General features: G+C 42.1%; 1 protein-coding gene across 6 annotated transcripts in view; it reads right to left on the bottom strand.

The window, feature by feature from the left end:
- Nucleotides 1-15,385, bottom strand: part of LOC133489283 (interleukin-1 receptor accessory protein-like 1) — a 232,364-nt gene that overhangs the window by 15,881 nt on the left and 201,098 nt on the right. For all 6 annotated transcript variants that reach the window (XM_061798204.1, XM_061798214.1, XM_061798222.1 and 3 more), the window contains one exon: nt 5,808-5,940. In XM_061798204.1, the coding sequence (XP_061654188.1) occupies nt 5,808-5,940 (133 nt within the window). The remainder of the gene's footprint in view (nt 1-5,807; nt 5,941-15,385) is intronic.

The raw sequence follows: 15,385 nt of genomic DNA, 5'->3' as shown, positions 1-15,385 counted from the left end.
GTCTGTGCAAACACTGAAGACCGGTGAGCACATAACCCTTTTAAAGTTACTCTATCCACAAGAAAGGCTACCGCAAGTGATGTAAAGTTTGTCAAGCATTAACGTCCTGCATTTACTTTGAATGGGGAGTGACCTTTTGGAATAAGAGCAGGATGAAGATTTATACACACAGGAGTCAGGTGAAAGTAGACTTGTGGTCAAACCGTACATGTCTGAGCCGATCAGGAGGAAACAATGGTAATTGCTTGTCTTTGATGGCTGTTAGAGGCTACTTTTAACAGCTGCACAAACATCATGAAAGTGAAACTGGTTCAATGCGACGGAGGATGTGTATGTATATCAGTGGTGTGGCATGGAGCCTTTAGAGCCTTTTCTGATGGCCTAATCAGTATCAAAAGCACTGACTTACAATTACAACTTAATTAAATTATCAATTATTTATAAGTCATGTATATGTATATAATAATTTATATAACAATACATATAAATCTTTTCTCGTCATTTCATAGCATGTGTGCATGGACTATGCTCAGCTTCCAGTCATGTACAGTGCTATATATGTAATTAATTTTTTTGTCCAATCCAATTTCAGATTCTACGTGTTGCCATGTAAATGTAATCTGTCCAAGGCCTTCAGAATCCAAATTCTGATGTCATTCAAGTCAAACACACACACACCATTGTCAGGTCTAACCACCTCACCACTCTGCACCTTCACGTAGACTAAGTCACGTTGGCATTTTTCCCATCCTTTGATTGGTTCAGCCAAATAGTTCTCTGATTGGTTGAGCTGACTATGTGCATGAAAATTGATTTACTGAAGAGACGATTTTGGACATGATTAAAAATTCATTTTAAAGGCAATTAAAAAAACTCGACTTCTATCAATCCATCCATCTATCCATCCATCCATCCGTCCGTGAGTGTGTGTGTGTGTGTGTACATTTGCTCCAGCCGGCTGTCGGTAGTAAAAAGCCATAAAGTCCTGAGCAATCAACCGAAAGTTAAACAACATGCCGATTTGGTTTAAAATGTAACTGCAAATAGTTTTAATATGTTTCTAATGCTCAGTGCATAATCACCACCAACGGTATAGTCATCGTACGGCCATCTTGTATGTGCCGCTTTTTTCCATTACCATGGCAGCCGATGTCCGGGTTGAAGACGCGATTAAAAATCGTCACTGCAGCTGGTTTCAGCCGTGCTCAAACTATGCCCGTGTTTCCAATACTTTCTGCTAAATGTCTCCGAAAACACGCCAGTTCAAAAGTTACTTATACTTACTCGGCAGCAGCCAAAGAGCCCCCCCACAACTCCTTGCCGATTGACTCTTGAGGATCCACTGGTCTCATATCGCAATTTTATTACTTGGAACTACCCACACTAGTAGTACAACCAGTTGCCACACTTTAAAACATTGTGAAATAGTAAAATATGCGGCAATAAACCGAACAACGATGTGTGTGGGTGTGCGTGTTTGAGTAGCTGAATGAACGCCCGGTGTGCCATTTGCTCCGTCATAGCCAAAAATAGCAGACGATAGCCGAAAGTGGGGAGACGCTAGATTAAAAACGCAGACGACACGTTGAGTCATATATATCGATTAAACTGCTGTGTAACTGTTATATAATGACCTCAAAATGGCAGTTATGGTTTGTAAAGGGATTCTAGAGGTATCAAGAAAATGTTTTAAATCTTTGCACTCTGACCTTTAAATGTTTCTTCAAAACTGACGTAGTGTTTTTGAAGCTATAACACACTGAGTGTACAACGAACCTCAATATTTTCATATTTCACTGACACACTCAAAATAGTGACAGCTTGAAAACGCAAACCCCTCACCTTCCTCCTTTGTTGACTAAGCACTTGTACACGAGTTGTCCACATGTTGAAAACGTGACTTAGCACATACGTGACGTCACTCCCTTGGACATGTGATCATCTCAAAATGCCGCAAGGGACCGTTTGTTAATATTTCGCCTTTGTTTCATAATGTACAGTTGTTCGTTGAGTGCCTTTTTGTTAGGAATAGTTTAAAAAAGTGTTTTATTATTTGTTTATAAAACAATATATAATGTTTATATTATTTGTTTGTACAACAAAGGCTGAAAGTTGGTCTAAACTTAGGACATGCACTTTGTCAGTGAATGTTGTGTCCTGTTCATTCACCTGCCTCATGCTACTCTCTGCTGCTTTATACTTTGTTCCTTACCACCACTGGCAAAGTGACATCCCAAAACAATCAAATGCTAGCAGGTAACAAAGCGAGGAGCAAGAAGGGAGGACAACGGGAAGTGCCAAGATTCTCCTGCTGAGTGTCTGTGCAAACGCTAATGACGGCGAGCCTATAACCCTTTTACGGTAAAACAATTGCAGCAATTTCCAGTGTGTACTTAATGATGCATGGGGCTCATTGCGTGAAGAGCAACAAGGGCCACTTTGGAATTAATCTCCTGTCGACCACGGGAAACCTGAATATGTAAAGCCCCCTAATCTGTGTCGATCGATGAACGGACTAAACAAAGCAGACATTTGAACTACAAAGAAAGTGCTTCATTAACAGCCCTACATTGCCCTGAACAAAGTAAAAAACTAGGCTTTACACGATCAGGATTTTTGGGGCCGATCACCGATCATCGAGTTTAAAAAAAACGATAACCGATCACCCGGGTCCTCAGAACTGTGAGGGGGATGTGCTAACCAGTTGTCCACCGTGCTGCCTACTACTACTACTATCACTACTACTAATAAAAAAAAAAAGAATAATAACAGTTTCATGTACCTTTTTAAATTATGGTTCCTAGTCTTATTTATTATTTGTGCTTTCAGTCATTTGACAAATTGTTTTGAAATTGTTGCTACACCCCTGTCTACGTTTACTGCATTTTGGTCCTGGTGCCTGCAACTGTCCATGTTTTCACAACACCTACACACTACTTATAAATGAGGTTCTTAAATTAGAAGCAATTAAAATGAACAGTTAATTTTTTATTTTCTTATTAATGGATTGTCAAACAAGCACACATATGGTCTCCATTGTATTCAAATACACAGTGCCTCACAAAAGTGAGTCCACCCCTCACATTTTTAAAGCTATTTTATTATATCTATTCATAGGACACAACTGAAGAAATGACAATTTGCTACAAAGTTCCATCACTGGCAACAAACGTGAGTACACTTCTATGTGAAAATTCCAAATTGGTCCCAGTTAAACATTTTACACATGCTCAACATCATATCCAGAGGTTGTCTTTGGAAAATAGATGTATGAGTGATGCCAGCATTGCTACAGAGGTTGAAGGGGTTGGGCCTCAGCCTGTCCGTTCTCAGACCATATGTAGTACATTGCATCAAATTGGTCTTGTCATGAACGGAACAGAGGATAGGACCCAAAAATGCACGACTCCAAAACAAATGGACAGTTTCCAAAAAGAGAGGTTTAATAGACAGGCATAGGTCGGTACACAGGCAGGCAATCCAAGAAAGGCAACAGTATCCAAAAACATGAGGCAAAGAGGCTAGGTCGATAATCGGAACAGGGTCAAATCTTACTGTGAGTCTGTGACGTGGAAACAAGGAATGCTGGAACCCGACGACAAGGTACAACGAACTGGCAACGAAAGGGAATGAGACACGAGGTTAAATACAATAGGTAATTAGGGTGAACGAGGCACAGGTGGTGAAGATGCTCACAGGAGCAGGTGTGTGTGAAACAGGGGGGAAGACAAAACCCGGAACACACACCCATGACAGGTCTGCATGGCTGTTGTCCCAGAAGGAAGCCTCTTCTGATGCACAAGAAAAGAGTTTGCTGAAGACAAGCAGACTAAATTCATGGATTACTGGAACCATGTCCTGTTGTCTATTAAGACTGAGATAAACTTATTTGGTTCAGATGATGTCAAGCATGTGTGAAGAGTACAAAGAAAAGTGTGTCTTGCCTACAGTCAAGCATGGTGAAGGGAGTGTCATGTCTAGGTCTACGTGAGTGCTGCCAGCAACTACAGTTAAATGAGGGAACCATGAATGCCAAAATGTACAGTACTGTGACATACTGAAGCAGGTCATGATCCCCTCCTTTTGGAAACTGGGCCACAGGGCAGTATTCCAGCAAGATAACATCCCCAAACACACCTCCAAGATGACCACTGCCTTGCTAAAGAAGCGAGTTTAAAGGTAATGCACTGGTCAAGCATGTCTGCAGACCTAAACCCTATTGGTCATCTGTGGGGCATCTTCAAACAGAAGGTGGAGGAGCACAAGGTTTCTAATATCTACCAGCTCTGTGATGTCGTCATGGAGGAGGGAAGCTCAGGTAATCTCCATGCCCAAGAGGTTTAAGATAGTGTAGTGTAATAGTGGCCACACAATATATTCACACTTCGGGCACGATTTGGAAATTTTCAAGGGAAGGGATGGACTCACTTTTGTTGGCAGGAGTTTAGACATTAATGGCTTTGTGCTGTTATTTTGGGGGGACACCTATATAAGCTGTACACTGACTAGTTTACATTCCAGCAAAGTGTCATTTCTTAATTGTTGTCTCTTGAAAAGGTATAATAACATATATACGTGTGTGTATTTACAATGTGAAGAGTGTACTCACTTTTGTAAGATTGTGGACATGCTGAGAAAGACAATACCACTGAGACGCCCACTTTGAGATGTTTTTACTCATAATAACAAACATTTTGAACATAAACAAGGGCCCATATCGATACAATTTTAAGAAGGTTTTATTTTCAACTCGTGTAATTGGCGGCCTCAGTTTTAAATGAATCGAATATAGATATTTTTGGAATGTGGGAGGAATCCGGACATACTGCAGAGAGCCCAAGCAAACAAAAAACATGCAAGTGAGTGGCAAACAATTTATCAATACAAGTGTGTAGTTGTAAATTCTGCTTCTGTGACAATCCAATTTCCCTCACAGGATGAATAAAATATGTATCTATCTACCCATCTATCTGAAATCCATTTCTTTCATTGAGTTTTTTCAAATCTTTTTTTTTTAGCTCATTAAAAAACTGGTACATAGATTTACTGTACTTTATAAAATAAAACAAATATGTGCAAAATATTTACATTTATCATTTAAAAGTATTGTATTAAAGAATTTGTTAGTTAATCATAAATTTCAAAAAAATGAGAATAAATTAACATAAGCTATTTTCCATATTTTCCATACACATAGACCTTTTTTTTCACCTCACTTGCAAATGACCTGGCCCATCTGACTTTCTGTTTTCAAAATCAAACTAAAAGTTTGTCACCCCTGCTCTAGTCATATTTTCAGCCTTCCTGGCAAGTTTCTTGCCTCCATCATGCTGCCACCTTGAATTCTGTAGGCTCTAATTGGTCTAATGTCTTTCATGACGAGAGTTGTGCTGAGAGTCGGGCAGAGCATGCTAGCAGGCGGATAGACGTCGCCAAATGCCAGGTCACCGGCTAGGCCGCTAACTCCTCCGCCCAGCCTTGTCATACTGCTCACAGTTAATTAACCTTTTCATTTGGCGGCATTTGTCTACGATAGCGGATTCCTACTTCACATGGACCACCATGTTTTCCTCTTCAATGCTTTATCAGTTGAAAAAGAGCTTAAGGGAGTCCTACATGGAAACTTCTCTAAATAAGCTGCTGTTCCCACAAACAGAATGTCATTTGATTTGCTTCGTTTCATGATGTTTTCTCTGCTCTCACTAATTCCTACTCTGCCTAACAGGCAGTAAACCTTTCTCATGCAACTGATAAAGCTGTACATGTCATTTTATCTTGTTATAAAGTCCCGCCGTAAAAGGACTTACTTGATATCACTCTCCCGTACCCGCTCCTCATCCAGATCCTCAATAAACTTTTCTGCCTTCATCCAGTAAATAAGTGGGCTGACATCACCGCTGTAGCCAAAGAACGCTCTGCACGTCAGGTTGACTGGACTTCCTGTGGGATGACAGGGGAGAGGAGGTACGTTGAATGCTTGACTCTGTAATTATCCTACACATTCAGTCCGGAACAGCCACTATGACACATGCAGCACTTCCCAATTAGTCCCATTCAGTTCTAATTTGACCCAGGAGCCATTTTAAACTCGACTTAAATCCAATTCTGCTTTTGGAGAGCATCCCGCTCGCAGGCTCCCAGCTTCCAGTGTGGCTTGAGGACAGACAAGGGCAGACTCAAAATCAGCTTTAGGATATACTGTAGTTCAGACTGACCCAGGCTTGTCCTCCATCCTCTCTTTTAGTTACCGTAATTTCACGTGTATAATGAGCACCCATGTATAATACGCAGCCCCAAAGTTGACCTCAAAATTCTGGAAAACCCTTCTACCCATGTATAATGCATTTTTACAATGCATGATTTTGTTTCTACCCATATGATCAAAACATGAAGTATTATCTGTGTTTTGTTAGTTTTTTTTTCCAAATAATTATTCTAAAGTAAAGCACTTCATTTGAACACATGATACTTTCTTTATATTTACAGGAAGTCCTCGAGTTACGACGTACTTGACCTACGACGTTTCGACTTTACGACGCCCGTGCCTCGTCCGCCATTTTGTCCCCAGCACCATAGTGTTTCTGCTTAGCTAGTGCATAGTGCTTGTCTGTGTTTGTGTGCCGGGAGTATCTTTGCCTTTTTCGCCCTCCTTTTTTCACACTCTCAGCAGTAATGGTAAGTACAGCATCTTATTGTTTTATTTTAATGTATTTTAATTTCTTTAAGCGAAGTGTTAACCTTTCCTGCTACGGTCACCTGACCGTGGTCGGGAGACGCAGGGGAGAGGTTGTCCTCCTCTGGGTTAACTCCCTTCTCTCGTTGCACAGCTGAGCTGGGTGGTGGCAACAATAAAGGCACGTAGCACCGATTTGCTGCTTTAATGGCTTTATTAGCTCCTCTGCACATTGAACGTCAACGGGTCCTCCGCTAATCACTACTCTTCCCCGTTCGCCATCACTACATTTGCTACTGTACACACTCGCAACTGGGCGCATTCCTTCCTCCTTCACAGTCTCCCCGGACGACGCCTGCGCAGTCCGTCTCACTCACACATCGAAGCACACGCTCACACACACTGAGCTTGCTGTCACAATCACGTGGGACAATACCCGTAACAGAAGTATTTCGACGTAAATTTCGACATTAACGGTGAAATCCGACTTGCGCGGAAATTCGGGTTATGTCGCCAGCGTAGGAACGGAACTTGTTCGTAAATCGAGGACTTCCTGTACTTGCTGTTGTTTTATTTAGTAAATGAGAAAACACACAATTGTGCTCATATGTCTGATTACCCGGGGATAATTTGTAAGATGGGTGCAATTCTTCAAAGAAAACATGAAGGGCCAGCCGAAACACATTTAGTTGTATTTTAATGGGATTCAAATTAAACTGTCAAGCATTTCAGAAAATCATTATCATCAAACAAAACATAACCATAAAGAAATTAATGATGGTTGTTGTTCAGTCATCAGTCATATTTAAAAAAACAATATTTCATAAATTATGCCAGGATATGTAAATTTATAAGCACAACTGTACATATTATGCAGTGATACGTACCTCTGTCATATTGGAATGAAAGTGTAGGCTACACCTTTTTCATAATCACTAGGTGGCCCTAGCATTTTAGAATGAAAGTGTACACCTTTCTCATAACCTCTAGGTGGCAGTGGCATATTGAAATGAACGTGTACCGCTTTTTCATAACCTCTAGATGGTGGCATATATTTATAAAATGGGAATATTTTTTTCATTTTCCCCTACACCTATGCGCACCAGTGATTTTTGAAATTTTGGGGGGGAAAAAATGCGAGAAATTACGGTATTTTGCCATTTACCTTGACTGCAAGGGGATTTCACATGACCTCTATTTGTCCCACCATCTGTATCCGTACCCATATGCTGCTTATGTGCAGGACAAACATGTTTAGCTACCCCTTGTAGCTACTACCTACCTATAAGGTAAACAATTACCCCAAACTTCCAACTATAAGCCATGCCCTTTTGCCAAGCTTTAACCCTTGCCGTTTAAACAACGATGCGCTTCATTTATGGATTGTTTTTCGATCACGGGAGATTGTGTTTGAATTTTATTTTTCGATTGCATTTTTTAAATCTGCACACTTTGAAGCATTTTTTGAAGGGTTTTTAGTAGATGTGAAAATAGGAATAGTTTTTTTTTCTTTTTTTTAATTTAACCTTCATTTATCCAGGTACGGCAATTGATAACATATTCTCTTTTGCAATGTCCACCTGGCTGCTGCCAGCAGAGTAAAACTAGGAAAAACAAAAGCAAGTACAAAAAAATACATACACAACAAGCTGTACAATATGGTGTATACAAACGTAATTATTGTATTATACATTATTCAAATCATATTTATTTATAGGCTTATTGTAGTTTTCTATTTTAACATTAACAGTAGTGCCATTTTCGGTAAATAACGATTCATTATAACAGTGTACCAGGGCAAAAAACAATGTACATTAAGGAAAGCTAGAATGAGTTTGATGTGGAAGACCTTGGGAACCCTGACCTCAACCCAACCAAACACCTTTGGGATGAACTACAACAGAGATTGTGCCACAGACCTCGTAGAATAATAGAAGCTAAAAATGATTAAATCAAGAAAATATTTTCACGAGTAGGATTTATATGGTATATCACATACTGTCCTGACGGCAACTCAGGAATTCTACAAAGAAGCCGCTGCATTGATGCTAAAGGAACCGCTGTCGGGCGCACATCCAGCAGTATAAGGTGATTCAGCAAGTCTTTGTTAGCAATTCTGGCTCCTCGACCCTGTGGTGAAGACTCAGGCGGCTGTGACATTGGAGATAACAGTTGTGTGTAATTGGCTATACTTGCTACTTGGGAGATGAAAAGGATTTTATTTGACCGACTCTACCTCTTGAAAGCAATATAAGTGAAAAACAGGTTTAAAGTTTACGAAAGGCAGAGCTGGGGGAATGGTTTGCAGTGTGTCTTAGGACTCACCACAAATACTAGGGTTGGATGTTTAAAAGTGAATCTGTCTTTTCTCGAACAAAACAATGTTTTGACACATTGCTATTTCTCAAAAGTCCACCGGGGGGCTTTATGGTGTTACAAAGCAAAAGCAGCATAAAAAGCAAACAAAAAAAGAAAACAAAAAACCCCAAACAAATCGAAAATGCAGCATAAAAAAAACCCAAGGAAAAACAAATACAACAAAAAAAAAAAACAGACAAGCTGATTCTTTTACGTGACAGTGACTTGACAGCATCTTGTGTCGCTGCACCCACAATGTCACTCCACAGGGTGCCAACACAGTTCGTACAGTATGTGCTCTACTGTATATGCACAAGTGGCAAAGACAGAATAAGGTTTGTAGTAGTTTACGGTAATTACACAGACAGCTGAGACCTTTGTGGAAAAGCAGACAAACTTGTGTGCAACATAAAATGAATCACTAAAAATAACAATAGCATTCTTTATGCTTTGGTGCACAAGATTGCATGTAGGTGTGATGAACTCCACTTTTGTGTGTACTCACACACAAAAGTTCATCTATTGAATCTAAACAATCAAACTCCTAGGAGTAGGAAAGATGGCCCTGAAAAAAAGGAATGAACAGGAATAACACTTCAGAAGTGAAATTTCCTTTTTGAGAGGCTCATCAGTAATGAGGTCACATTAACCCCCTTGCGTCATTTTTGGCAAGGGAGGAAGCAATTAAAGAGAAAAGCTGCACAAGAACAGCACAGTAATTGTGAGAGTGAGTCTGACACCTTGAGTATGGGATGGGTGATTCTAAAATCTAGATTCTAGACTTGTTTGAAAAACAGTGAGACTGAGGTTCAGAAACAAAAATATATGCAGGCATATAGTGAAGATCGAGCATTGCAGAAATTTGCATGTCAAGGTGTTTATAGTGGCTCTCATGTTGGTCGCATTAGACGAAGATCACTGAACGCACAGAGCCTCTTGCTACAAAAGAGAAATTCCTGAAACCACTGCAATGCCCTGAGTGCTGAGAATGACCATCCCCTAGATATCGAAGGGTTACATACTGTAAGCTACAGAACCCTCTAATTGCCATGGCTGGGAGCACACTCTTGTCAGCAGTGGCTGTGGCAGATGTCCCTTTTTAATTGATACCCTGAACAGCATTTCACTGTGTTGTTTATTTATGCTTGCACCTCTATAAATCACATTTTCTATTGCCTTGTGCGTGCTCAATCTTCTGTAGTCATACTGTGGCAGCGTACTTCATTATTATCCGCCACATTTTCTGTTAATTACTAGGTATCAGCAGACACAAACACTGTTTAGGATGTTCACATGTGGAAATCATAAAACTGAAATGCATTGCATGGCATGTACAATTCTTATGGCCCTGCTTTCTGATGTTCCGTTTTGCTAAGAGCAAGCTGTCTGCAAATACATATTCCATCATTATTGAATAATCCATGATAAATAGACAAATAACCAAATAAGTACAATGGCAGAATAGGGGATGACATTTGTGAAGATTAAGAGCCGCTGTCTTCGCATGACACACAATACGTTGACATTATCCATCCATCCATTTTCTGAGCCGCTTCTCCTCACTAGGGTCGCGGGCGTGCTGGAGCCTATCCCAGCTGTCATCGGGCAGGAGGCGGGGTACACCCTGACCTGGTTGCCAGCCAATCGCAGGGCACATACAAACAAACAACCATTCGCACTCACATTCACATCTACGGGCAATTTAGAGTCTCCAATTAATGCATGTTTTTGGGATGTGGGAGGAAACCGGAGTGCCTGGAGAAAACCCACGCAGGCACGGGGAGAACATGCAAACTCCACACAGGCGGGACCGGGGATTGAACCCTAGTCCTCAGAACTGTGAGGCTGATGCTCTAACCAGTCGGCCACCATGCCGCCCACGTTGACAATATGTATAACAAAAGCACCAGCTATTATTGGTGCCCCATTCAGCAAAGTCCTTAACTATGCAACAATTCTGTTGCCCATAGTCTTGCTCAGCTGTACTCTCCTAATGAAACATGAAAAATGGACAAAGGCCGCAGTCTTCTTTTCGGCTTGTCCCTTTAGGGGTTGCCACAGCGCGTCATCCTTTTCCATGTAAGCCTATCTCCTGCATCCTCCTCTCGAACACCAACTGCCATCATGTCTTCCCTCACGACATCCATCAACCTTCTCTTTGGTCTTCCTCTAGTTCTCTTGCCTGGCAGCTCCAACCTCATCATCCTTCTACCAATATACTCACTATTTCTCCTCTGGACGTGTCCAAACCATCAAATTCTGCTCTCTCTAACTTTGTCTCCAAAACATCGAAACTCTGATGAGCTCATTTCTAATTTTATCCAATCTGGTCACTCCGAGAGCGAACCTCAACATCTTCATTTCCGCCACCTCCAACTCTGGTTCCCGTTGTCTCTTCAGTGCCACTGTCTCTAATCCGTACATCATGGCTGGCCTAACCACTGTTTTATAAACATCGCGCTTCATCCTAGCAGAAACTCTTCTGTCACATAACACACCTGACACCTTCCTCCACCCGTTCCAACCTGCTTGGACCCTATTCTTCACTTCGTGACCACACTCACCATTACTCTGGACTGTTCACCCCAACTATTTGAAGTCCTCCACCCTTGCTATCTCTTCTCCCTGTAGCCTCACTCTTCCCCCACCACCCATCTCATTCATGCACATATATTCTGTCTTACTTCGGCTAATCTTCATTCCTCTGCTTTCCAGTGTATGCCTCCATCTTTCTAACTGTTCCTCCACCTGCTCCCTGCTTTCACTGCAGATTACAATGTCATCTGCGAACATCATGGTCCACGGGTATTCCAGTCTAACCTCATCTCTCAGCCTATCTATCACCACTGCAAACAGGAAGGGCCTCAGGGCTGATCCCTTCTTTTAAAATAACCCCGACTCCATTTCTCTTCCCATCTGGTAAAATAAGTTAAACCCTGCCCCTAAACTTCTAGCCTTACTGCCTTTCCACCTGGTCTCCTGGATACACAATATGTCAACCTTTCTCCTAATCATCATGTCAACCAACCCCTGAAATTTTCCTGTCATTCTCCCAACATTCAAAGTCCCCACATTCAGTTCTCGGCTCTGTGCTTTCCTCTTCTCTTTCTGCTGAAGAACCCGCTTTGCACCTCTTCTTCTTCTTCGACTTCGACCCACAGTAGCTGAATTTCCACCGGCGCCCTGCAGGTTGACGGCGGCGGTGGCGGACGTTGTTAACCCGGGCCGGGAAAAATAGTTGGCACCAGAGCTGGTTTCAGCCTCTACCTCTGTATCCAATGCATTCTGCTAAATCTTTCTCAAAACACGCCGGTTTGAAGTGATCAGCACAGAGTTTGGAATGGTTGCTAGGCACCCATAGCTGACCACATTGCTTCCCCAGTCAATGGACTTACCCTATCCACTGGTCACGTATTCCTTTTTCACTTGGAAAGCAAAAAAAAAAAAGAAAAAAAAACTCTTGCCACTGCCTGAACCATTTGTAGAACCAAATGGCACACAATAAACCATCGTAACATCGCTAAATCATACGACAACAAATATACAAGGACGGGACTATGTTTTCCTTGGGCCTCCAAATGACTAGCTAGCTGCGTACGGCCCTGGTTCGAGTCAGCTTGGCATAACAATCACCATGGGATTTGAGGCTCGTGCCTTGATGAAGAAGGCAGCTAGCTAGCTGTGAGAACTAATGTGAATAGCAGGATACATTGACCATCAACACTTTAAACGTACCTCGCGGTAATAAACACGCATGCTTCAATTTGGCGCCAAGCGGCATCAGGGCTTGTCTTCCCAGATGTGCCGCTCCCCGCAGCTGGGAAAGCCTGTGAGCCTGACCGCTAAGCCAGCAGTGGCTGGATGGCGGATTGAAGTATTTTATGAAGCCGGGGGAAGATATATATACAGTGGGTACGGAAAGTATTCTGACCCCCTTAAATGTTTCACTGTTTGTTATATTGCAGTCATTTGCTAAAATCTTTTAAGTTAATTTTCTCCCCCTCATTAATGTACACACAGCACCCCATATTGATATATGTGGTTAAATAAAAAAAAATACAGTACAGTATATTGCATACCAGCCAACTACTCCGGTTTTGCCGTCATGAGTACGGATTTAAATAACTCATTCAGGGTTACGGGTGCATAGATAAATTATAATTTTTGTTTTTCATTCGGGTGATTATATGATCGAGATCAGAGATCCTGATAAATTTCCCATCAATCTATGTGATCAGCTGTGTGCATATTTCCTCGGTATAACATGGCGGGAATGTGTGTGACAACAGCAAATCCAAGTCATCCTTTTCCTGCTCTACTTCCATTTGCAAGTTGCGGAAGCAAACAGAAATCGCGCCTCATCGGCTGGCCCGCCCCACAGCGAGATAGAAATGCCAACTCAGCCGTCCCACCATAGAGCCTGCTGCATCGCCAGCGGCCTGTCCTTGCCCCAGCAATGGTGGCGTCTCCAAGGCAACGTGGAGCAATGTTATTAATGCACTATATTAATTCATTTGAATAATGCTATTATTGTCACTGATGGTGTAGTGGTACACTCGCCTGACTTTGGTGCAGGCAGCGTGGGTTCAGTTCCCACTCAGTGACGGTGTGAATGTGAGTGCGAGTGGTTGTCCGTGTCTATATGTGCCCTGTGACTGACTGGCGACCAGTTCAGGGTGTAGTCCGCCTTTCGCCCGAAGTCCGCTGGGATAGGCTCCAGCGTCCCGCGACCCTAACCAGGATAAGCGGTGTTGAAAATGGATGGATGGATAATGCTATTATTGTGATTGTGGCAGAAATGTGAGCTTTTTAGACACATTTTAAGGTGTTTAAATGCTAAAATTAATTTTAGCAAGGTTTTTCTGGTTTCAAAGGTTGGCAGGTATGATATAGTATGTGGAGCCTCAAAATCAGGTAACTGATCACAGTTTTTCCGTTGTAGACCACTGTTAAATGTTTGGTGCTCACTCGCTTGGTGTAAATTGGCATCAGTAATTTTCTTCTCGATGGGCCACTTCAATCGTGTTCTGCCGAGCTGCTTGGTAGGCAGCGGGTTTAAATGACTTTGACATGTCATTATCAGGTTTCATAAGAAATTGTGCAATTCTGTGCACTTGGTTCTTGCTTCAGACAAAAGTTGGCGACACTAAGCCTGCTGCGACTGTTTAATTTGAAGTTTTGCATTATCATGGCAAGCATCTTGGTAATCCACTGCAGTTTCTTCTCTGATCCACTGTGCCAGACTGTCTGGCTTTAAGCTTTCAGTCACCTCTTTTTGGCTTCCATCTCATCATCAAGATTCTAAAGATGATTGGCCTGGCTTTTTAACCATTTTACATGCAGGGTGCAATATAAAGCTCCACAGAAGCGCTTTTCATCCGTGCTGAATTTGGAGTCAAGGCAGAAACATGTTTACTGAATTGCTGAGCACTTGAACACCCTTGGCATCCATTTAATTAAAACAACACATTAAATTATATGCAATACTATGAAGAGGAGTGATAGAGAAATACAGAGACAGTAAACTATAACTTGATGCTGAAGAGTATTTTTGGATGGAGGCTGTCTATGAATCAATGTATACTGTACATCCACATGCCATATACTGTACATAACATAAAGGTATGTGGAGTATGATGAATGACAAATAACAGAAGCTGGTGCAAAATGATGCAGCTGCATTGACGGGGGTAGTGGTCCGCTAACCGTGCACCCTCCTCCCTTTGCGACTGGTCGGGGCGCTTCGGTTGGGCTGGGGGACCGCCCTGGGTCCTTGGTGGCGTCCCCATAGCTGGATCCCCCGCGGGATAGGCTCCTTGGCTTGACCCTCCCCCCTTGTAGGGCGAGGGGGCCGGGCCCCCCCTTTCTCAATAAGCCGGCTCAGCAACTCCACACACCAGTTGACTAACATGCATGTGATTTGGTGTTCATTGACTCCTCAGTTCCATAGACACGTTATAGGCTTGAATTGCTTTTGCTGGCACAACTAACAATAACACAGGTTACGTATATTAAGATATCAACTCTGGTTCTTACAGGTGTTGAGACACTATAAAAGCATCCCACCGCACCCCTCATCAGTAGCACTGCCTTGCTCATTTTCCACATTCTGTCCTGTCCTGCCCTTTTCTATCCTCTCTCATCTTGTCCTATTGGTTAGTTGTTGCATGTCCTCACCTGAATAGGACAGGTTAAAAAAAAACAAACAACAAAAAAAAACATTACCGTATTTTCACGACCATAAGGCGCACTTAAAAGTCTTAAAATTTTCTCCAAAATGGACGGGGCGCCTTATAATGCGGCGCTCCTTATGTGTGCACAGAGTTCCTAAATCTGAAAATGTTGTGTGACTTT

The sequence above is a fragment of the Phyllopteryx taeniolatus genome, chromosome 1, assembly GCF_024500385.1.
Source record: "Phyllopteryx taeniolatus isolate TA_2022b chromosome 1, UOR_Ptae_1.2, whole genome shotgun sequence".
NCBI classification, from domain to species: domain Eukaryota; kingdom Metazoa; phylum Chordata; class Actinopteri; order Syngnathiformes; family Syngnathidae; genus Phyllopteryx; species Phyllopteryx taeniolatus.
This window is presented reverse-complemented; position numbering and strand designations above follow the sequence as displayed.